Source organism: Equus quagga, chromosome 13, assembly GCF_021613505.1.
Source record: "Equus quagga isolate Etosha38 chromosome 13, UCLA_HA_Equagga_1.0, whole genome shotgun sequence".
Classification (NCBI taxonomy): Eukaryota; Metazoa; Chordata; class Mammalia; order Perissodactyla; family Equidae; genus Equus; species Equus quagga.
The window spans coordinates 75998703-76023103 of NC_060279.1; the positions used below are offsets into that span (position 1 = coordinate 75998703).

The 24401-nt window shown below is 51.9% G+C and overlaps 1 protein-coding gene across 3 annotated transcripts in view; it reads left to right on the forward strand.

The window, feature by feature from the left end:
- Positions 1 to 24401, forward strand: part of CRISPLD2 (cysteine rich secretory protein LCCL domain containing 2) — a 65495-nt gene that overhangs the window by 28060 nt on the left and 13034 nt on the right. For all 3 annotated transcript variants that reach the window (XM_046684267.1, XM_046684268.1, XM_046684266.1), the window contains exons 7-14: positions 4349 to 4492; positions 6966 to 7026; positions 9775 to 9841; positions 10255 to 10385; positions 12092 to 12135; positions 13690 to 13762; positions 16569 to 16644; positions 24116 to 24249. In XM_046684267.1, the coding sequence (XP_046540223.1) occupies positions 4349 to 4492; positions 6966 to 7026; positions 9775 to 9841; positions 10255 to 10385; positions 12092 to 12135; positions 13690 to 13762; positions 16569 to 16644; positions 24116 to 24249 (730 nt within the window). The remainder of the gene's footprint in view (positions 1 to 4348; positions 4493 to 6965; positions 7027 to 9774; positions 9842 to 10254; positions 10386 to 12091; positions 12136 to 13689; positions 13763 to 16568; positions 16645 to 24115; positions 24250 to 24401) is intronic.

Genomic DNA, 24401 nt, shown 5'->3' on the forward strand with positions numbered 1-24401 from the left:
CCACGCTAGGCTTCTGCCCCGTGCAGTGTGGACCCTGGCACAGCCCTACCCTCGTGGGTGCTCACAGTTTGGTATAAAACAGACAACAAACAAGGAATGAAAACAAGTGACATGACTGTGAGCTCCAGGCCAGGCAGGGGTGGTCCCTCCGGGAGGCTGGACACCTTCCCTCCCATCCTGTCGGCCCATCGGCCGCCCCCTGTTTGCATCTTTCTCATCCTTCCCCGACTTGTCGTGAACGTGGATGATTCCCCCCACCCCCGCCCGGGCTCAGCCGGGACCGGAGCTTTCCGAGGCCGCCCGCCCGTTCCGCCTACTCCGCCGCGTGTGTGGTGTCGGCCACTTGGGATGTTCCCACTTTCTCCGCTGCTATAAATAATGCACGTTTTCCGTGCCCGAGCCTCTTTCACCTTTTGGAATATTTCCTCGGCTCCGTCCCAGAAGGGGCACACCTGGGCCCACGGGGCTGACCACGTGTCTGTGGCCGAGCTGGGTTTTCACGTGGCTGCATCACCGGGCCTCGTGAGGGCTGAGAAGCCCCTTTCAGCAGGGCTGGGCAGGCCAGGGAGCAGCCCTCGGTGCCGGGCCTCCCCTGCCAGGGGGCTGTGGGGTCAGGCCCGTGGGCTCGGGGAGGAGCAGCAGGCAGGCCAGGGCAGGGGTCCCCCACTCCCAGCTGCGCCTCTCCCTTGTCTTGGAGAGGGGGCTCCCCACGCCCATCTTTAGTGAAATCTTCCTGGCTGTGCCCCCTCTGGTGCCTGGATTCACGAGACAAGAGTGAGTTTGACGGTCCGGCTTTAAGAATATCGACCTGCCACTTGCCAGCGGTGGGCCCGTGGGCAGGTCACTTCATCCCCCTGAGCCTCAGTGTTCCCGTCTGAAAATGGGGGTGATGGTGTCGACCCCTGGGGGCGTGGGAGGACTAGAGAAGACTGCAGGCTGAGGCTGACGCGCAGGCCGGTCAGCTCCCTTCCCCAGGGTCCCAGTGAGGCGGGTCTGGGCCCGCTGTCCCCAATGTGGGGAACGAGGGAGGGACGCCCGCTGGGGCTTCTCCCTGAGTCTCCCCTTGTGATTTGCTCAGCCCTAACACGTCGCAACGCTGCTTTTGAAGTGCATCAGCCCCTCCGGGAGGGGGCTCCATGGGCGCACCCAGGGCAGTCCGGGTTAAGGGCAGGCAGAGTGGGCTCATCTCTGCCCTTCCTGCTGTGTGTGCTCGAGCATACTGCTGGCTTTCTTTGAGTCTCAGTTTCCCCGTCTGCAACAGTGACAACAATGGTCCTTCCCTGCGATATTTGCGTGGAGCCCACAGCGACAAGGATGTGAGTTGCTGGCACAGCAACCTGCACATAGTCAGTGCTTTACCAACACGCTCTTTAGCTCCTTGGAGAAGTGGGGGCGGAGGGGTAGGGCTGCACTGATCACCTTGCACAGAACCGTTCCTCGCCTGGTGGGGACCATTGGCCTGCGCCCAGCCTGGGGCCCTCATCCATCTCAGGAACCTGGCAGACATCTTCTCCTCCTTGGAAACACAGCTCTGGTGTCACCCCTCCTCCAGGGAGCCTTCCCTGACTACTCAGACAGGCAGCACACCTGCCTCCCTGCCCTTACTGCACCCAGACTCTCTGGGACCCTGATCACCTGTTGGAACCGCCGGTTCACTGTGGGGTCTCCGGGGCACGTAGCAGGTGTGTTCTGCATGCTGTCTGAATACTTATACCCCCTAAACCCACAGAGGGTCGTTTTAAAAGAACAGATGCCCACCAATATACCCTAGATGCTGGCTTACCCACTCAGAGAAGCCTCTGTGCTTGTTTCTTTATTTTTGGTGGAAAATGCCCAACTTCGCCTGGCCGGCATCCCAGTTTTCTTAGCTAACCGTGTGGAAAGTGTCCTGGGAAGCAGCTTATCTGCGTAAGCTCCTTAAGTGTTACTGAGGGTGCCTGGCAAAGCCTTGACCTGTGATAGAGAGGGCGCAGGGATAAGGATGGGCCGTAAGAGCCGTCTCCAGCCCTCCAGCCCGGCTTCGGGGAAAGGCAGTTTGACTCCCAGCTGTGTGAGCTTGGACAGGTTGCCTAGCCTCTCTGAGCCTGTTTCCCCATTTGCCTCCTCGGGCCATGAGAGGATGACGCCAGAGCATGCCAGGGAAGGGCCTAGCTGGCGGGTCATCGTCTGGTCCGAGTTCAGTCAGTGTGAGCTGTGAGCTTTGTTACCACTCAGAGAACCCGGTGGGAGTCTGCAGAATGACGTAAGCGACGCGATGCGCCCCGAGACCCCTGGTCAGCAGCTGGACGGTCACCTTGCTGTGAACTCCGGCGCCGAATTTCGCCAGGCCTGCGCTGGCCCCCACGGGGGACCTTAATTAGCATGTGCTCAAATACAGCCCGTGCGCTGGGGGAGCGTTTGCCTTTTCATGTGTGCGTCTGACGGGGAGGACCGTCTGCCCGTTTTCTTAAATAGCGAGCCCTCAAATGCTTTAGGCTGCTTCTCCAGACTATACTCGGCTAAATAAAGCCGCGATTATGAGCTATGAAAATCCGAAAGGCCAGTGGAAGAAAGCCCAGCTTATTCCAGAGGCAGCTCGGGCTTTCAGTGAAGGGCAAGGCTGAATCACCACGTTGATGGGCAGGGCAGCCCGAGCCTGCCGACGCGCCCACGGCCTTGCAAACCCAGGTCTTCCTAAAGATTCCGCCTATAGCTTCGGGCTCCAAATGGTATTTTCACAGTTCCCTTTCCGATTGTCTTTAAACTGCACTGGGACTTTTTTCCCCTCCCCAAAAGAATTCAAAGACAGAATTCTTTGGGGTTTTCGATGATCCTTCAGTCAGTGAATTTCATTGAGCAGCTACTGTGTGCTGAGAGCTGGGTGTACGGGGACGAGAAGCGGGCTGGCTCCCGGCCTCGGGGAGTTTACAGCCGGTGGAAGAGGCAGGTGGCCGTGAAATTGCAGCTGGGATGTGCTGCCCGGGAGCAGTACGCAGCGGTCCACGAGTCCTGATAAGGATGGAAACAGGACTCAGGGTTGCCGTTGGTCCCCTGGCTTAGATCCCATTCATTCTCCTCTGGGGACTGGGTTGGCCCGGGGCCTGGTTGTGGGGTTGGGAATCAGCTTCCAGGTATCCCAGCCTCGAAAAGCATCGGGGAACCACTCCTGTGGATGCTTGTGTCACATAGACACGAAACACGTGGTCTGCCCCTTAGAGAAGGAAGATCATTGCTCTGAAGGGGAAGTAGGAATAAGGCTGGGGGATTGACAAACACTTGATGGGACTTGAATTTTAATCCAGTGACACAAAGAGGCCTGCGAGGGGCCTCACTGGTCCTCCTTGCAATCGTTCTTACCCAAACCCCTTGAAGGTTGTCTTCACTGGAGGAGCTCAGAAGGCAGGGCTTTCCAGCTCTGGCCACAGACATCTGTAAGGGGTGCGGGTGTGTGCTGTAAAGATGCCAAGGGCCCCGCAGGGGCCATGCACATCAGCTCACCTTTGATAAGGCCACTCGAGCAAATTAAAACAGCAGTATTTGCTCTGCTTTGGCTGGAATTTGGTCTCCTGGTGGCCTGATGACAGATTCTGGTGAGCAGTTAATAGTTGTCTTTCCTGATGAAAACTGGAAGATAAATAAACTAAGTAAATGCAGTTTGCTTGGTTAAAATATTTTCGAACTTAGGGATCATGGTCATGGTTGGAGAAATAATATTTGGGTGGGAAAAAGATTGGGACCCAATGAACCTTTTTTTTTAAACCGGGTGTTCCTGGCAATGTTATTGGGCAGCGAAAGTTCCATGCGGAGAAAGGAGTTGGGTTGGTTAAGAGATCTTGACTCGCGGGAGTGGAGAAGCGAGTGGGATGTGCTTGGTGAGGTCCAAGGGCACTGAGCACAGAGGGTTGCGTCTTCGTGCCCCATAATGAGCACATCAACAGGGAAGACCCTCCCATGGAAAAGCTGGGGCCGGAAGGGCCTCAGGGAACACAGCTCCGGTTTGGGGTCGGAGGATGTGGCAGCTTCCTGAAGCTGCTTCTTTGGGTGGAGGGGGCTGTGCAGGGGGAGATGGGGCAAGAAACCGTGATGCTGATGCAGGGGTGGGGGGCCCTGGAGCCTCGGCGCGGCCCACTGCTCTCGGGTCCAAAGCAGGCGCAGTGAGTGAGAGCCCGGCCCCCTCACCTGGGCTGGGGGACCTCCGCCCGGCCAGCGCTGCTCTGACATGTCACTTTCTCTTTGCCGCTGAAATGACTCTTTGTGGAAGCAAACCTCAGTCAAGTTTAGTTTCCAAATTGCTCTTTTTTTGCCCCAAAGTGCATTTGGTTGAATCCCAGTATGTTATTTTTCCTTTTTCTCCCTCTCCACTATTAAGAAGAGACTTACGACCAAAAGCCCGAAACGGACGAGATGAACGAGGTGGAGGTGGCTCCCGTCCCTGAAGAGAAGCACGTCTGGGTGCAGCCGAGGGTCGTCAGGCCCACCCAGCCCAAGAAGCCCCCCGGGGTGAACTACATGAGTGAGTCGGCTCCGTCCCCTGCCCCCGCCTGCCCTCCAGCTGCCTCGGGAAGGGCCCCGTTTGCTCTGGGGGGTTGGGGGGGGGAGCTGGCGGGCTGAGAGGTCTCCAGGTCAACAAACAGCGGGGAGCAGGGTGGGGTGGAGTTTGCAAAAGCACAACCCGAAGACATTTTTAAAAAGTGGTATTTTTTAAGTCATTTCAAAAGCACGCAGGGGGCCACCCCTGTGGCCAAGTGGTTAAGTTCATGTGCTCCACTACAGCAGCCTAGGGTTTCGCTGGTTCAGATCCTGGGTTCAGACCTACACACGGCTCATCAAGCCATGCTGTGGCGGCGTCCCACAAAGAAGAACTAGAATGACCTACAATGAGGGTATACAACTATATGCTGAGGCTTTAGGGAGAAAAGAAAAAAAAAAGAGAAAAAGAGGAAGATTGACAGCAGATGTTAGCTCAGGGCCAATCTTCCTCACCAAAAAAAGAAAAAGAAAAAAAGCATTCTGGGAGTTGTGCTTGGGTGGCATTTTCCCCCCCAGGCAAGTATTTTAAGGTTAGACCTTGTCTTTTCCAAGGGGACCTGGGCTGAAATTAGGTTCCTTTCGGAAGCACTGGCCTCCCTGAGGGAGAGTTCAGAGGGCTTCTTTCCCTCATACTGGCTGTGACTCGGACGTCACTGGACTCTTGGAGACTTGATTTGTTCATCCATAAAATTGGGGCCACAATGCAGAGGACATGAACAGACATTTCTCAAAAGAAGATATGAATATGGCCAATAGACACATGAAAAGATGTTCATCATCGCTAATCATCAGGGAAATGCAAATCAAAACTACACTAAGATATCACCTTACACCCGTTAGATTGGCAAAAACATCCAAAACCAAGAGTGACAAATGTTGGAGAGGTTGTGGAGAAAAAGGAACCCTCATACACTGTTGGTGGGAATGCAAACTGGTACAGTCACTATGGAAAACAGTATGGAGATTTCTCAAAAAGTTAAAAATAGAAATACCCTATGACCCAGCCATCCCATTACTGGGTATCTATCCTAAGAACCTGAAATCAGAAATCCCAAGAGTCCGTTGCACCCCTATGTTCATCGCAGCATTATTTACAATAGCCAAGACGTGGAACCAACCTACATGCCCAGAAACTGATGATTGGATAAAGAAGATATGGTATATATACACAATGGAATACTACTCAGCCATAAAAAAAGAAAATTGGCCCATTCACAGCAACGTGGATGGACCTCGAGGGTATTATGTTAAGCGAAATAAGCCAGTCAGAGAAAGACGAACTCTATATGACTCCACTCATAGGTGGAAGTTAGTATATGGACAAGGAGATCTGATCGGTGGTTACCAGGGAAAAGGCAGGGGCGGGGAGGGCACAAAGGGGGAAGTGGTGTACCCACAACATGACTAACAAAAATGTACAACTGAAATCTCACAAGGTTGTAATCTATCATAACATTAATAAAAAAAAAAAATTGGGGCCACAATGCCAGTATAGGGTTGCCATGAGGGTTCTTTGTGGTAACATGGGCCACCCCGTGTCTTTCCCCCAGAATTTCCACCTGTTTGATCATTCTGTAGCTTTCTTGGCCAGGAAATACGCTGATGCTGTCTTCTGTCCAGAAGGTCAAAGCGGTTCGTTCCACTGGGTTTTTTTTCTTTTTCTTTTTTTTTTTTTTTTAGGAAGATTAGCCCTGAGCTAACTGCTGCCAATCCTCCTCTTTTTGCTGAGGAAGACTGGCCCTGAGCTAACATCCGTGCCCATCTTCCTCTACTTTATATGTGGGACGCCTCCCACAGTGGTGCCATGTCCACACCCGGGATCTGAACTGGCGAACCCCGGGCCGCCAAAGCGAAACGTGCGCACTTAACCGCTGTGCCACTGGGCTGGCCCCAGTTTTTTTTTAAATAACGTAAAATTACAAAATAATATATGTCTTTTTGTAAAACTGTAACGCTAATCCCAGATTGTGATATGTCCCTGTCAAGTAAACAAGGAAGGAAAGCTTGCAAAGGCATCTCGGTGTGGGCGAGGGGAGACAGGTGAGAAAGGCCGGTCCTGCCTCACAGTCTGGGTGAGGCTTGTAGGTCCTGCTCTCCAGAACCCAGGGGGCTGCGGGGCCCTCAGTGTGTGCCAAGCTCCCTTCCAAGACAACATTGACCTCCTCAATTAATGCTCACAGAAACAGTGCCCACTGTACGTATCCCATCATTCGTAGCTGAGTTGAACCTCAGAGAGGGGAAGCAACGTGTCCAAGGTCACATCACTACTGTGAAGTGGTGGATCTGGGATTCGAACCTCACAACCGAGGCCTGTTGCCATGGGGCAGTGCTCCTGCTCTCATTATGGCATGCATTCCAGAATGTTCCAGAAAGTTCTTTGGAGTCGGGGTGGGGTCTGACTCAGACTCCTCCTCTTGCTTCTTGCCGTGACGTATATTTCTGCGTTTCTCTCCTAGCCCAAGTTGTCAAGTGTGACACCAAATTGAAGGACAAGTGCAAAGGGTCCACATGCAACAGGTAAGGTCCCGGCTGGGTCCCTCTCTCGCGGCTGCCTAGCCCACTGAAGCACCTGCTGTGCTGTGTGGGTCGTGTGGTCAGTCAGTTGACGGCCACCAGAACCAAGCTGGGTAGAAACCCACGGAAAAATGGTACCCCCTACTTTTAGCACAAAAGTGTGCCAGATCGAGTGGGGAGTAACTCAGCTTGCTTCGTGCCATGAATTAGACTGACCACAACGTCTCAGCATTTCCTCTGACTGCCACCATTCAGTGAGGGCTTGGCCCGCAAAGATGATCCATTTCTGTCAGCCCGGACCGGGGTTCCCCAGCCTTGGCACTGCTGACATCTAGGGCTGGATGATTCTTTGCTGGAGGGCGCTGTTCTGTGCACTGTAGGATGTCGAGCAGCATCCTTGGCCTCGACCCGCTAGATGCCGGGAACACCCTCCCCCCTAGTTGTGACGACCAAAAATATCTGCAGAAATTTCCCGAAGTCCCTAGAGGGGTAAAATTGCCCCCAGTGGATAAGCTTTGACCTACAGAGTTGGCTAAGCTCTGGGTCTCCTACCTGGACATGTGTTCCAGTCAAGTATTTCATCCCCACTGGGGAGGAGGTGCTCAAACTACAGATGCTCTGGGCCGTTGGTTCAAAAGGGATCCCCAAAGTGTAGGAATGCCAGATGTGCTAGAGACACGGAGATCTTGACCAATGTTTTTGCGCGGCTGGGGGCTCCATCCCGCCTTTGTGTGTGAAGGTGGTCACAGGGCGGCCCGGAGTGCTGTGCAGGGAGGACCAGGGCGGGGGGCAGAGCGAGGCACGTGTGAGCCGCACTGTCAGCCTTTGGCAGACCCGGCAGGACTGCCGTAGAGCCTGAGTGGGCCCGCTTCCCAGTGGGCCCCACCGGAGAAAGCGCTGCCAGTGTCTCCTGCAGGACGTGAATGGATTCATCCAGCGGACGGAGTCGTTCAGCGCTGTCCATTCAGAAGCCGGAGAGTGTCTGCCAAGAAGAGCGAGTCTGGTTTGGCAGGGCAGCTGCTGGGCTGCTCTTTCTGGCAGCGGACGGCCAACAGGTGCAGCAGCCTCATGCAGAGAATGTCAGGGTCACAGCAGGACAGCCGTGCCATCGGTGCGGGGGCCTCACTGGTCCTCCTTTGGATTCTGGCATCCGCTCCTCCAAAGCCGAATGGCCTTGTTTGAAGCACATGCTGCAAAGAGAAGAGAGCGGGTTCTATTTTATCCCATGGGGATTTGGAATTCAGTTTGCCAGAACGCTTCGCTCAGCCTTGGCAGGAGTGTAGACTGAGCTACCCAGGATGGGGTCGTTCCAGGGGCTCACACGTCATCCCCCGAGCCTCTGGCGAGAAGCCAGCAAGTCCTGCAAATTAAAGCCAGTTGATTGTGGGTGAGATGAGCCGGATGTGGCTCGGCAATGGGTGGTGGAGTAACGGTCCCCGTCTTTGGGCACCGTCTTCAGGAAGGGGTGTCCACTCTGCAAACTCGGGGTCTGAGATTTTCAGAACACTCCAGGGTTGTCCCTTTGTGAGGATGGGCCTGTGTGAACCACAAGGTCGTCACAGGAGCATCACCCCTGTGCACTCAGCCAGAAAGAAGGACGGAGTTTGGAGAACATCGTTTGTCAGCCAGCATCGAAAGAGTTCCGGAGCCGGGGGGAGACAGGAGCCTCTCCAGGCGGGGAGGAGGCGGGGATCGGCCCGCGAAGACTGTTAGAGGCCTCAACCGGGAAATGTAACCCGCCCCAGCTGCAAACACGGGAACCCCCTCGGCTCTCTCCTGGGAGCTGTCCCGCCTCCCGGGCCATCAGTTTTTCGCACGTGGTACTTTTGCAAAAATAACATCTACTGGATTTTTTTTTCTGACTTTAAAGGTATTTTTGTTCATTGTAAGTAATTCAGGAAAACAACAACAAAACATAAAGAAAAATTAACGCGTCCCAGAATCTCCTCAACATGGGCAGCAATTTGAGGCAGTTCCCTCCAGTCTTTTTTCTGTGTGCTGTTAGGCTAATATTGCTTATGTGATCCTGTGTGTTATTGTTTTCACTTAAGATTTCCCAAAGTCAGTAAGTATTCCTCCAAACCTCCATCTGTGGTGGCGGCATCACTCTCTGACGTATGGCTACGTGAGAATGTCTGGCTCCTCTTTTGACACCTGCTGGCCTATGTCCAGGTTTTTGTCATTATGAGCGGTCGGAATAACATGTCGGCTGACGTTCTGACTTTTGACTTGGGATGTACGCTTACAAGGGAGGTTCCAGAATCAAGAGTTATGAATTTTTAAGGCTTTCTGGATTCACTTATACTTTTTCATGAACGTGAACACCGTCATTGGGTTTTATTCTATTAAAAAAAAAACCCTTGCAATTTGACACCTAGAAGATGGCCTCTCCTTTCGCTGTGTGCCTCTTTGATATCTGATGGTTGAAGATTTTTTTTTTTTGGCGTCTTTGAAGCCACTTGTCTTTCTTCTGCGAATTGTCCATCTATTCGTGTCTCTGCTTTCAACTTGAATCTTAAACACGTGACAGTCGTCTCTAAGAAGGTCAGATTGAGTAGGTAGTCGCGTTTATGTGACGATAAACTTCATCCTGGGTAAATGGCAACCTGCTCAAAAACAGTGGTTTCTGCGTCACGGAGGCTTTTCGATAGGTAATTATTGAGCTCCTGAAGAAAGAAAGCCCGGTGAATTCATGGTGCGATTTAATCAACATGTTTACCCCTGAAAATCATGTTCTTTCTTCTCCCTCAGGTACCAGTGCCCAGCAGGCTGCCTGAACAGCAAGGCGAAGATCTTTGGGACCCTCTTTTATGAAAGCGTAAGTGTGGCCAATATTTCTTTAAACGGCTTGTGGGCCCTGGTGTTCCGAGAGCTGATCCATGTGTATTGATGAGCTCGCAGACTTGCGAAGCCACTTTTGGGATCCGGGGCTGACCCTCACAGAGGCCAGTCTCCATTTCATCCCCAGTGTTAACATGCTTCACTGGGTGGGGAGAAAGGGCCGTCTGTCACCGTTCTTAGCTGGTAAAGCAACGCGGATGGATTTTTTAAGATAAGCAGCCCCGGGAACAAAGACGTGTTATGGTGAGAGGTCTCGGGCAGAAGTGGGGTAAGCTTTGGCCCGACTTTTTGGGTTTTTGTGGGTTGAGGACAGACATCTCGGGTATTTCCGAGAAAGATTGCCACAGAGATGAATTCAGAGGTACTTTCCGTCTCCCCCGCCCTCCCCAGGCGTCCAGCATCTGCAGGGCAGCCATTCACTACGGCATCCTAGATGACAAAGGGGGCCTGGTGGACGTCACCAGGAACGGGAAGGTCCCTTTTTTCGTGAAGTCGGAGCGAAACGGTGTGGAGTCTTTGAGGTAACTATTCTGTGATCAGCGTTCCTTAAAATATTTGTTTCTGGTTAGAAAGTATTGTCGAAACTTTGAAAAGTACTGAACGATGTGAAGAAGCAGGAAAAATTAGAGACGACCTTAATACCATAACCCAGAAATTGCCCCTGTAGGCAGAGTAGCATATTTCATTCAGTGTGTGTGTGAGTGAGTGTGTGTGTGCGTGCACACGCCTGTGTGTTCAGTTTGGTTGAGTTCCGAATCTTGCCTTTTCTCCCTTCCCAGTCACCAGAAGTCTTCAGACGCGCCCTCACTAACGGTGGGCAGCATCCTTGAGTTTGGAGGCTAATTCTCAATCAGCACTTTTTTGTACTTCCTGAGAATGAGGCTTTTCATTTTTAAAATACACTACTTTTTTTGCAAGATAATGTTTTTCACGTAAGGCATGTGGGTGGATGGCAGGTCACACTTGTCTTCCCCATTCCGACTCTGGGGGTGGGGGGCCGCCTTGAGGAGCAGCAGGAGGCCGTGTCTTGATCTGTCGGTGGAATCAGAGACAGAAGGCGACTTGGGATCGTGGAACCCAGTGGGGCCTGTGGGGTCAAATGACATGGCTCTCCCTCTTCCCCGTGCATGACCTTGGGCCAGTTTCTTCACCCCTTCCGGGTGGCATTCGTAAATGAAGGCCACAGTAGGACCCAGGGCTGACACCCTGCTAATCCACGGCGGGACAGCGTGCCAGGGATCCCCCGTGTCAGGTGAGCCCCGCAGGGTCTGCGATGAGGGACGCACCCAGCAATGCTTCTGAGACTGTCTCGAGGTAGCGTGTCCCGTCCGAATCATGAGGCCACTGAGAACGTTTCCAAAGCTCCGTGAGTCTCTCCCCTCTGCGAGGTCTGGTTCTCCAGTGGTGCTGCCTCTTGTCTTAGTTATGGAAACAAAACCAAGAGCAAGGACGGCTAAATGAAAGCGCAGGAGGTGTCCTAGGAGGTGTCGGCCGGGTGACCTCAGCCCCGGGCTCCACAGAGCGCAGCACAGACACTGACACCGCCGTGGGCTTGGCTGGGCGCTTGTCCTAAAGCCGCTTCTGGCCCCTTCCAGTGGCCAACTTGTTTGCCTCTAGAGTGATGTTCTTCACGTTTTAGCACCCACGGAGTCTCCGAACATCAACGCAGGGCAAACTAAAGCTTTGTTTTTACTAATCTCTCGTTGAAATGTAGTATTTCCTCATCATGAACCTTGGCCCCAAACCTGGGGGGCGTTAGCAGGGCTGGTGGCTGCCTCACGGCGGAAACCCACTCGCTGCCAACATCTCGACACGCGGTCTATGCTGTCGTTACTCTGAAGTGACAGTGCTTAGGACAGCCGCCTCTAGGTTCTGTTTTTAATGCCAAGAAGCCCCGCTGTTCCCCTAACGCAGAGTTGTTTCAATACTTTGATGGTGATATCACTAAGAAATGATTTAATCTTTTAAATTTCTTGTATGCCTTTTAGAGTCATTATTCTGAGAAGGGGTCCATAGGCTTCTCCAGGCTCCCAGCGGGGTCCTGGCATTAAGAGGGTCAACGAGCCCTGCTCTAGAATGTTCTCCTTCCAGATCCCGCTCTAGAATGTTCTAAGAACTTTCGGGCTGATGGGAAACAAGTAGGAAAATGTGTGGTCGAGGCTGTCAATAAGGAGGCAGCTTTTAGAAGTGATTCTGCCTGCACTGACCCACTGTTCTGTTTTCACAGCAAATACAAGTCTTCCAGCTCCTTCACGGTGTCAAAGGTGAAAGGTAAGCTGGCCGGTGTTTTCTCATGTGACCATAGGACCCGGGTCTCTTGGGTGTCCCTGGAAATCGCGTTCTGCTTAGTTATTGATTTCATGTTTATCATGCCGGCTGACGTTGCCGTTCGCAGCATTGTAAAGACTATTTAAAGGGGTTCTTTAAAGAGGTCCTTCAACTGGTTTCTAAACATGTCTGAACTCAGCATTGGCCCTAGTTTGCTAAACTGGAAGCACAGGCCTGGGGTTCCCAGCCGAATGTCACAGAAATAGTAATGCCTGGGTCTGGAGTAGCTAAGAAGCTGCATCAGGAGCATCAGTTTCTGTTGATTGCTAGTGGGTCCCTGGACCATTGTGTTGAGAAGGATTCTGAGGCCTCGTTCTGGGCTCAGCAGAAAACAGAGCTTGACAGATTAGTAATGTCTGCCATGGACAAGAGAGGGAAATGTGGGGAGGTATGTGGCATGTGAACAAAGGGCTTGACCTGAATTCCACCACCCAGAGATGACCACTCTGAACATTTTGGTGGATACCTTTATAGTTTATTTTCCCTATGTATTAAGAGTATGTACATTGGTGATAGACACATTGATATACTTTAAAAAATGGAAACGGAATTATGTAAGGTTGGCATCCTGATTTTTTTCAAATAATAATGCATCAGGAAGATACGTCTGTGCCTTTAAGTGGCATCCAAACCTAATTTTAATGACCTCCCTGGCATCTCGCTGTAGAGCAGCCCCTGGGTGCTAGACCAGTCCCCTTTGTTGGGTTGCTACGTAGATCCCGGGCCCCACCAAGTGATAGGCTGGACCTGCAACTGGCCGCCCTCAGGGCCACATCTTGCCTGCCATCTGCTTTTGTAAATAAAGTTTTATCGGCACATGGCCACACCCATTCCTTGACACATGGCAGGTTTCTGCTGAACAGCAGAGTCGAGTCGTTACAGCACAGACCACAGGGCTGGAAACATTTGCTCGCTGGCCCTTTAAGAAAGAGTTTGCTGAACCCTGGACTAGAGGCAGACGTGCTGTCGGGGGCCGAGGTGGCCAGGACAGAACCGCTTTCTTACACTGTTTGAACACAACGCGTGACCCTCAAGAAGGGCTCTAGACTGGGCGTCGGGATCCTGGGCTCTCGCCCACATCCTGTGCAGTCTCCAGCGGGCTGGGAGGGCTCAGCTTTTCCGGACCTCAGTTTGCTCATCTGTATAATTGGAATAATACCTGAGCATCCAACGTGATCAAGTAGGAGGAAGGCTTCCAAGTGAAAAGCACTATGCAAATGAGAAGAACTGTTGGTCCCAATGAGAAACGAGCGAGGGTGCTAACACCCTTGCCCTGTAAAGACACTCAGGCTGTGGGTTTGTCTCATCCCCTGAGTGGCCCCAGGGGGAGGTGCCGGGGCAGTGGGGCTTGGCACCTGCTGGGTTCTCCTGCCAGGTCTGTTCGAGGCCCACTGAGCCCTGAGGGCCGAGTTGTCCAGCAGCCCATTTCATAGGCTGGTAGTCTGAGGCCCAGGCTTGCCACGACCTGACCCTTTCCCCACGTGCTCCTGTCCACAGTGCAGGACCTGGACTGCTACACCACCGTCGCCCAGCTCTGCCCATTTGTGAAGACGGGGACCCACTGTCCGAGGTAAGGCCCACCGGCGTCTGGTGTTGCAAACTCGGGGGCTAAGAGAAGAAGGCGCCCTGCCGGGTTGGGGGCCACCTCATGGCAGCAAAGCATGACTGAGTTCTAGATGTGGCCCTACTATGTGTCCACCCAGGAAAGCAGTTGCTTTGTGCTCAAAGTCAAGGACCCTCCAGACCTTCCCCTGAGACGGCTAGTTCTCACCCTTGGCTGCACGTTGGAATTGCCTGAGAGGCATGAAAAGAACAAATTCCGGGGGCCCCCTGCCCAGATCACAGAAATCCCAGTCTCTGGGGGTGGCCCAGCAGGGTGTCGGCATCTTTAAAAGCTTCTGGGTGAGCCCAGGGTGCAGCTAGACCCCGGAGCCATGCTCTAGGGAGCTTAGCTGAGGAAATGGCTTTGTCCCTCTAGATGTGACCTTGCCTCAAGGAAGAGAGCACTTGTGCGTGTAGAAGTGACTTCCTTTGCCACTAAGCTCTTCCTTGGCTCCCTCGTGCAGACCTCGAGTTTGTCATTCTTGGTCTCTTAGATCAATCTAGAACTCTGGAAGCTGGCGCCGCTTGTCCCCTCTCAGTCAGCTCGTTGATTCTTCTGCTCCATCTGGGATATTTTTTATGGATCACTTTAGAATCAGCTCCTTAAAACCCAGCCTTTTTCTGCGGTATAATTTGCCCACAGTAAAATCCAGCCATTAGAAGTATGCAACTCGATGGATTTTGACAAACGTACGCGGTCAATCAAGACAGAGCACGTTTCCATCACCCCAGAAAGTTCGCTTGTCGTCGGTCCCCCTCCCTCCACCTCCCACCTGTGCCCGTGCCAACCGCTGATCTCCTTTCTGTCACTGTAGTTTTGCCGTTTCTAGAATTTCCTATAAATGGAGCCGTCACAGTGATGCAGGCTCAGTGAATTGAGGAGTCGAAGGAAAGATTTCTTGGACTCTCGAGGTCTGGCAGTAGTGCTCCCTTATTCAGAGAATAGCATGGGGACAGGACCCATGGGCAGTGAAGAGCTGCAATGCCTTGAGGGTTAGAGCTAAATTTATAAGGCATAGCTATGTGAGCTATTTCTTTACAAGACAAAGGAAAGATCATGGAAAAAGTCGTTAAAATGGTATCAGTGTGGGTGGGGTCTGGGTATCTGATGGTCCTATAACTTTGGATACAAATCAGATGGATCAGGTCAGGACATCCCTGCTTCCCAGAGGATGATGTAGATGGGTATTAGGGCAGGACGCCTTGGGCTTCTCCCTGGGGCTGGGGCAGCCTCGATCCTCATCAACAATGTGTGGACTTCTGCGTCTGGCTTCTTTCACTCTGCGTAATGCTTTTGGGATTCTCTGTCTTGTTGAGCGTATCAGTGGTTGATTCTTTCATGTTGCCGTGTGGTGTTCCATTCTGTGGATGTACCACAGTTCGTCTGTCTGGGGAGCAGGTCTCAATGTGTCTGCCCAAGCCTTAGTTGGCTGGTTTTTGGAGGATGAGTCATCATAACAAACTCAAGGATGTCCTGGGAACGCTTGTCTCTGAGCGACCCATGAGGTTCTCTCTGAAGCGGGCCGTGTAGCATCCTGGGAACCCTCATCCTGGGCCCAGAGGCCTATGGATCCTGGAAGAGAAAGACTGATTTTGAAACTAATAGGAGGAGACCCTTGAGGTTGAGAGGGAAAGCCCCAGGAGGGTGGGGTGAGGAGAGACCAGAGGGGCCTGACTCCCTGCTTGGCTCTCATGTTGCCCCTGGAGCTTTCTCACTGGCCCCCCCGGCCGCCTCCACCACCACTCGAATCTCCCTGGAATGTTCAAGTGGGGATAACGACCTTTTAGTAAACTTCCCTAAATATGAAAGAGAAGCAGAAGGAAATACTTTTGGAAAATACAAACAAACAAGAAGAAAAACTCGGCGTAGGATGAGTATCCAAAATATAAGTATTTGGCCTGCCACTCTAGAAGAAGTAGGAAAGAACATTCTTACACAAATTCTTTTTTTGTTTTTTTAAATCTCACACACACGTCCTCTTTCTCTCCGCCCACCCCTGCCCTCTCCCGGCCCTGGACCGTTTCAACTGCTCAGTTCCTTTGCCTGGCTTTCTTCCCTCCCAGAATCCTGCCTGTCTTGGGGCCAGATGGCTTCTGGCTGCCATTTTGGTTTTTTGGTCCCTGGGTTGCAGCCCTTTTGTGCTGTTCCAGATCAAGACAAAAGACCTTTTATTAGTTAAAGCTCATGCTTTTTCCTGGTTTGAATCTCTCAAACCACCTAGGGTCCACCCATTTCCAGTTGAGGCGCTGTCCTCCCCCGCTCTGCCCGTGGTGGGGGGCAGTGTGGCCACTGACGCAGCGGTGATCTAACCCTTTCTACCTCAGGTTATCAGGGCCCCCTCCCTGGAATTTTCTGTGACTCACGGCGGTGAGGGCCCTCCACCCTTTCCTCCCCGACACAGGGAAGTGGCCTTTGAAAAAGTCTATTGATTATAATCTCCATCATGTGCCCACCGTAGGAATTGGCCAACACCCAGAAGGGGAGGTACAGGCTTACAATCTCATACCCACCTCTCTCAGATATTTCTTCCCACTCGCCATGTTGTTTGTGTGTATCCTGTTGTATGGGTTTTTTAAAATTCTATATGCACTGTTTAAGGAGTGGGAGAATATCTTTACCACTGCTAGGGTGGGAAAAGTACATTTTTTTCTTAAAGAGTTTCCTTTCATCTGTATACTCAGATCTTGAAATTCAAAGAGAGGGCCAGCTGTTTGTCAAGAAGGTTTGTTTTCTGTTGATCATAGTCATCACACAGATGCTTCTTGTTTTCCAGAGTTCGTTGTTCGGCGTACTGCAAAGATGAGCCATCCTACTGGGCTCCCGTGTTTGGGTCCAACATCTATGCAGACGTGAGTATGCTGGCATTTTCAGTGACCACCTCTCAAAGCCCCTTAGGACCTCAGAAACCATGTTCCGAGGTCTGGATACCAGGAGCCTGAGATCCCATTCCGTGCCTCCAGCTAAATTGGGACCACTCGTTTCTGCCACCATTGCCCTGGTTTCCCCATTTGTAGGGATGTTAGTGCTTGCGCCTGTGTGTGCAGGTCTGCCTCCTCTTACACAGATGTCTTCGTAGTTTGGTGAATTGAATCCTGCCGCCCCGATGACATGCGTTTTTAATGTGTAAGCTTTCATGCATCACGTATTCATTTCCCCAGCTGTTTAATAATCTTTCCAGGTCTCCTGATGCATTTCTAGATTCTGGCCCACTCTACTCGCTGCATTTCTTTTGGCTGTGTACACACTAACCTAGAAGCACACAGGATATAAATTACACAAATTTACTACTTGTTAAAAGCCACTCACGTGGCATTGGAGTCTGCTCTTCAGCATTTCCCTCCTACTTTAGCAAGGAAGCTTTAGCCCGATTCTCTTAAGTGAACCCTCCCAAACGTAGTCTGTCCCATCTAGTTACCCAGAATTTAAGGACATGGTGGCCCAGAAGAAGTGAATGTGGTCACAGCTCTGCCCCACAGCCCACGCGGTCTTCTTGCCAAGCCTCACCTCTCTGGAGAAGGACCCAACTGGGATTTTCTAGGCCAGCGAATCTTCAAGATCTAAATTCCATGGTTAGCTCAGCTCCACTCATTTCTATTTTTCCTCAGCCTTTTCTTGTCTTCATTTTATAGCTCTCCCCATCCACCACCACCATCTTTCCCTCCATCTGCCTTCGTTTGTCCCCGATTCCTGGAAATGCGAGGTCACTGAGTTCTGTAAGGTCAAAGCAACCTTCTTGGCCCAACTTTTCTCCCCATCTTTTTTCTTTCCTCTTTAAGTGCGTCTTTTTTCATCTCAACAACTGTTGGACAAAATTGAATTCTAAAAGTTTAATGAAGGAATAAAATAATGTATGCAAGTCGTTATACTAAATGTCTGAACCAAAGTCTGCTCTTGAAAGACAGAGACTTTGATTTTAAAATGAGTTAAAAATAAAGGGATGGGCCAAGTGATTCCAGCCAAATATGAAGAAGCAAAGAAATAAAGCAGGAGTGGCAATATTGCTATCTGATAAAGTGAAATTTAAGGGTAAACGTACTGAATGGGACAGTGCAATTCATTATGCAATGCCACAAAAGGTATAATTTATGAAAATATGAAAATCGAATCTGTATGCACCAAACAACACAGCAGCTAAACCTATAAAGCAAAAAAAAAAGGTTAGAAATGCAAGGAAAACTAGATAAAAATTTAGTAATAATATAAAGCTTCCTTTTACTATGTTTTAGGTTGTTTAAAAACACCATCTCTAGATATTATTTTCCCCATCTTACAGAGAAGGAAAATGAGGCTCAGAATAGCCTTGCGCAAATCACACAGCTCGCACATGGCAAAGGTGACACACAGATGAGGCTGTGTCTTGCCTTAGGCTCTGTTCTTCTGCTCTGTTCTGCTTTGTTTAAATGCACCTTCACTCTTTATTACATTGATGTGGACAGGGATGTGGGTGGAAACCTATACTCAGTCTTTAACCGACTTGTTCACTGGAGTTTTGAGTTTTTGGAACCACAGTGCTCGTGACAGGGCTTGTTACACAATAATTGCTCAGTTAATGTTTGTTGAAGGAATACATACGTGAAGATACTGTAGTAGTCAGTGCTTAAACAGCTCTCTGGAAAATATAAGAAAGAAGGAAGGGAGAAAGAAAGAGCAAAAAAGAGGGCGAGAGTGGGAAGGAAGGAAGGAGGGAGGGGAGAAAGCCACCTCCATTTCAGAGGCTCTTTTCTGGCCGTGGTTTCTAGGTCATTCTGTATTCTGGGAAATGATGATGCCTTTGGAAAATGTCTGTTTAGCTAAGAGATTTGTTTTGAGAGCATCGTCTCGAGACCTTCGAAGGGCCTAACGGGGCCTGCAGCTCCTGCCTGCTCACGCAGAGGGCGTTGCTTGGCAGACCCCATACTTTATGAGGAGCTGCAGGCAGGAAGAGCATCAGGGTGGAGCCCAGAGGGCACAGGCTGGGTCAGAAGCCGCAGGTTTAAGCCCCAGCCGTGACCTTTCCCGCTTGTGGGATGATGGGCAGGCCTTGCCTCCCCGGAACCTCAGCTCTCTCATCTGTCCTTCCTGACTCCCTGGGTGGGTGGATAAATTCTGACTTGTGCCTCCGAACCCCCAAGGGCTTGTTCCAACAGATTCCGGCCCCACCCCCAGTGTTTCTGGCTCAGACAGTCTGGGGTGGGGCCACAGAATCTGCATTTTTAACATGTTCCCGGGTGACACTGATGCTGCTGGTCTGGGGACCACGCTTTGAGGACCGCTGGCTTAGAGAGGACAGTCCCTTGAGAATTTTTGATAATAGTGATGGTGACAGCGATGACTATGATGGTGGTATTTGTCTTATTAACTAACATCTGTTTAGCACTGACTGTGTGCATGCCTGCCTTCGGCCCTTGATCTTATTTCATCTTCACGACAGCCCTTTTTGGCTATTGCTGTCCCGTGTACAATACTGTACATCTTGCTGGCTCAGGGGACAGTCCTGGCTCTGCTGTGTGCCAGCTGAGTGATTTGGGGCAAATCATTTAACCACCCTGAACCTCAATGTGCCATCTGTTAAGAGGGAATAATAATAATAATAATAATTAATAATAATAATAATAAATATTTGCCTTGTGGGGTTATTGGGATATTACTGTATCAAACCCTGTGAAACAGGACAGGGCCATCTTTGTAAATGATCAAAAAGGTTGCCTATGATGATCCCCACTTTATATTAAGAGAATAGAGGCTCTGGGGTTCAGATAGGCCATCCCAGGCCACACAGCCAACAAGTGCTGGAGGCAGGATTGGTTTCCAGCATCCCTGAGACCACATCTCTGCTAATAACACTTATTAAAAATTGTTCAGATATCTGTGTTGCTTCGGGCCCTGAGAAGAGAGAGCGGCGAGCTTGTATCTTTATGGAAGGGAGCTCGGCAAGAGGAGAGTTGTGGGTGGAAGGAGGGAGAAAAGGGAAAGCCGGTGTTTGCTGGACGTCAGCGGTTGCAGATGTGCGTGTTGATAACGGACGGGAACTGGGCCCACTGCCTGAGAAAGATCTGGCAGTGGGTGTGAGGTTTTCATTTTCATAAGCCATGGCTCGATGTTCTCAGGGAAAGCTTCTGTGCCACTGGTGGCCAGAAACGCCCCAGGGACGGGAGGCAGAGAGGGCACCGTCACAGGGCGCGAAGCTGAAGCGTGCTGTCTCTTGGTGGCATTTGGTCAAGAGGATGCGCCTCCCTATGTGGGGCCTGCAGGAGGCGCGTCCGGGACAAGCCCCTCTTCCGGGCTCCAGTGGAAACGGCCCGGGGGCCTCACTTCTGGTAACTCGGTCAGCAGAGCGAGCAGTGTCCAGAAAGACAGAAAAAAATGCCGGTTCCGCCTGCCAGGGAGAACAATGAGGGTGTTTGTGCTCGTTTACAAAGCTCAGCTTGGCTAACGGCAAATCTAGAGGGATTCTAGAATGATCGTCTCATTTCAGAAGTCTCCCTCTTCTCTTTGAGATGGCTGCACACTTACTGCGTCTTAATCTTTAGGGGCACAGACCCCTTTGAGAACTGGAAAGTTGTGGATCCTTCCTCCAGGCAAAAAAAAAAAAAAAAAAAAAAAGGGCTTCCTTGGGCAGACAGCGTGACCGGCTGTGCTGGTTTGCCTGGGACCGAGGGGGTCCTGTGCTCGGGGCTGAAAGCAGGGGTGTTCATGCAGACCCCGTGGGCTCACAGAGTTCTGCTGGCCACTTCAGGGCCTCACGGACCCTGGGGAGCCCACTCTGGGCTGAGGAACCCTGCCCTCAGGCGTTTAATTTATTTATTGAAGAAGACAAGATGTGTTAGCGCGGGGTTGAGAAAACTGGCCTTTAGCTGCTCCAGGTGAATCCGTCTTGGAAAGCAAGAAACCCAGTTCTCCAGGCTCTGGTGGGAATGTGTGTATTGGCTCCAAGACTTTCCACCTGGTTACCAGCAGTATTAACTTCCCAGGGAACAGACAGGGTGGGGCCTTCTGCTGTGAAGGAGTTTTTCTTCTTGTACATAACCAGCGCCGTCTCTGGAATGACCTGGTTTCTGAAGGACGAGGCCGGAGCTGACCGTCTGGAGGGTGGACCCCTCGAGGAGGAGATGCTGCAGTCTCTGATCGGGCTGCGGGGTCTGAGCCGTAACAGGTGCCGCTCCAGTGGGTGTTTCAAATCGGTGTCATCAGAGAGCCCACTTCAGCCCATCCACTCAGGTCTGGTGTTAGAACTTGCTAGAAGAGTTGCTCGTGCCATTCAAAGGACAGCTCAGGGCACATCTTCCAGACACGGATGGGCCAGGAACAGCCGTAAGGACAGGAAAACAAAGGGACTCAGAGGGCTGTGCCAGGGGCAGAGGCTGGGCTGAGCGTTCTCGAGGATGCCCCGAGTACTTCTCAAAAGCATCCTCCCCTGGGCTTGGGGTAACTCTCCCCTCTCTCTCTCCTCCTCTGTCTGCCTCTCATCGTCGTAAAATACGCATAACATAAAATTTCCCTCTTAACCATTTTTTAAGTGAGCAGTTTGGTGGTGTTGAGTATATTCTCATCGTTGTGCAACAGATCTCCAGTTTGTCATCTTGCAAATCTGAAACTCTGCACCCGTTGAACAGCACCCCTCTGTTCCTCCCCCAGCCCCTGGTGGCCGCTCCTCTGCTTTCTGTTTCTCTGAATTTGACTTCTTTTGATACATCTTATAAGTGGAGTCATACGCAGTCTGTCTTCTTCACTCTCTTGCTCTTTTCGCGAAGGAGGTGCCGGCTCTGTTAACCAGCGGTTGGGACCTTGGTCACACTATAGGTCATCGTTGTGACCCGGGTACTGTGCAGAGGGGTGGCACGGACAGACAGCAAAGCCCAGACCCGCCCTCCTGCTGGGTCACCTGTTGCCTTGGTGGTGTTGAAGTTTTCAAACTCGGGACACGGTCAGCAGTGGCCTCTGCCCTCCACTCCATGCACCACACGAGGATGGCTAACCTGACCTGTCTGCCTGTCCCCCCTTGACACACAGTGTCCACAGGGTAAGCCCCCCGGGAAGGACACAGATGTGGACACAAATCACTAGGTCGTGAATGAAGGCGGGGTGGAGGCAGCCTTCCTGCCCTGTAGACGTCGGGTCTGATTTTTTCTCTTCAAGTTGGCAGGTTTCTGAGCCAGACTGAGCATCTGACTCCGTGAGCCCTGGTCGAGCACAGTGCCAGCTGCCACTGGGGTGATTCTCCTGGTGACTCTGTTTTCTGTATAATTAGAAGTCATCAAACATAAGGAGCTTAATTAATAGGACGTTTTTGTTCGAAGACCGTGGTTAAAAGCTCTATGGGGTCCCTCCCACCGCTGTAAGAAATGACCACAAACCTGGGAGCTAAAACAACGCGGATTTATTCCCTTACGGTTCTGGGGGGCAGAGTCCAACACAGGGCTCACCAGGCCGACGTCAAGGTGTCAGCAGGGCTTCATTCCTTCTGGAGATTTTAGAGGAAAATCCGTTTTCTTGCCTTTTTCGATTTCTAGAGGCCGCCTACATCCCTTGGCCTGTGGCCCCTTCCCCCCTCTGCAAGGCCAGCAATGGCCAGTGGACGCTTTCTCGTGCTGCCTCACTCTGACTCTGACCCTCCTGTCTCCTTCGAAGGACCCTGTGATTCCCCTGGGCCCACCTGGACAGTCCAGGGATCTCCCCATCTCAATTTGTTCTTAACTGAGTCACATGTGTCCTTTTGCCACGTCAGGTCGCATGTTCACAGGCTCTGGGCATGAGGATGTGGACGCATTTGGGGGCCATTATTTGCTGACCAGAGAAGGATGGACTTTGCACTCAGCCAGACCTCAGTTGCAATTTCTACTGAACCATTAACTGTCCACGTGGCCTCGGCAAGAGCATTGAATCCTCCTGAGCTCATGTTTTCTGGTCCGTAAGATGGGAAGTCACCCATCTCATTGGAACATTAAATGAGATAATAAGTGGAAGGGCCCGCAGCCCCGGGCCTGGTGTGTGATCAGCTCAGAGTCAGTGTGAATGCTGCTTCCTGTGGAGGAGGCCGTTCACCCCGCGAGGGGATTAGGTCCGCCCACGTGTGCAGCCCCGGCTGCCCCTGAGAGTCACCTGGCCAGTGTTGAAGATGCTGAGTCTCGAGCTTCGCCCCAGGGCAACTGAATCCAGCGGGGGTCGGAGAGGTCAGGGGAGCTGGATGTTGTCACTGAGCGAGGAGGCCGCGTGGGGCTCTGAGCCGCAGTGAAGGTTGAGACCCACTGCCGAGGCCGGTGTGGGATGTTGGCGCAGGCCGGGTGAAGGGATCACAAAGCTGCAGGAGGGCCTTACTTGCTGGTCCTTAACCTGGAATGTGCGTCAGCATCGCCTGGCCCTCGTCTGGGAGATTCTGCGTCAGCAGGTCAGGTCAGGCCCAGCAGCCTGCGTCTTCCGGGAGCACCAGCTGTCCCACCTCTGAATGAGTTTCCCCACCTTTGAGAATTGTTGCTGAATTACCCTCAGACAGTCCCTCCTGAGGACTGTTTTTCTATTGGATAAGTTAAGGCCCTAATGAAAGTCGAACTCCAGGGTTTTATTCCCCAGGAATGGGACTACTCTATGACTTCAGAAAACGGTACATCCTGCTCCTCCTTAAAAACCAGCAGCTCCCTGGCACCAGGAGCAAACCCAAACTCCCCTGTGGCCCTCACAGCCCCACGTGATTGGCCCCTGGTCACCTCTCCTGCCTCTCCCGCCACACTCATCCTGACTCACCATATTCCAGCCACCTGGCTCTCTTTCTGTCCCTTGGACTTGACGAGTTCTCTCCTACCCCAGGGCCTTTGCACAAGCTGCTGCCTCTGCCTGGCGTGCTCTGCCCAGTGATATTCCCGTGGCTGTGGCCGGTTCCTTTTTGTCATTCAGATCTAAGCTTGAGTGTCCACCAAGAGCAGTCTTCCCTGATGGACTGTTCTGGAAGAGCCCCTCCACCCAGTCACTTTATCTCATGATCTGGGTTTATTTTCTTCTTAGCTGGAGTTGCTAGTTTGTGTGTTTGTTAACCTGTCTGTCTTGCTCAACTCCGTGAAAGCAGGGTCTTTATTTTGTTCCCTGCTGAAGTCCCCCGCATCTTCTCCAGTGCCTGGTACATAGCAGGTGCTCAGAAAACATTTGCTCAACAAATGAATAAATGAATGAATGATGCCTGTCACTCTGGAATGGCCACTGAGGACTCAAGGTGGTCGTGGGCATTGCCTAGGGGTCGACATGGTCAATGCCCCCCAAACCAGGGGGCCAAGGAATGGCTGACCCCCCGTAGGGCTTCCCTCAGGGGCCCGACCTCCTTGACCCTGACCACAGCTCTTTTTTCACTTTCAGACTTCGAGCATCTGTAAGGCAGCCGTGCACGCGGGGGTCATCAGGAACGAGAGCGGGGGCTACGTGGACGTGATGCCCGTGGACAAGAAGAAGATCTACGTGGGCTCGCTCAGGAACGGAGTCCAGTCTGAAAGGTAGGGCGTTCTTCCCCGACTCGTGGCGCCCGAGGCCTGCAGCGGTGGCCCCTGGGGGGGGCCTGGGGGGAGGGCCAAAGAAGGAGCCCTTTAAGATAAAACCTGGGCCCACTTGCGTGCGCTCTCCCCGGAACACCCAGGACAAGCCCGTT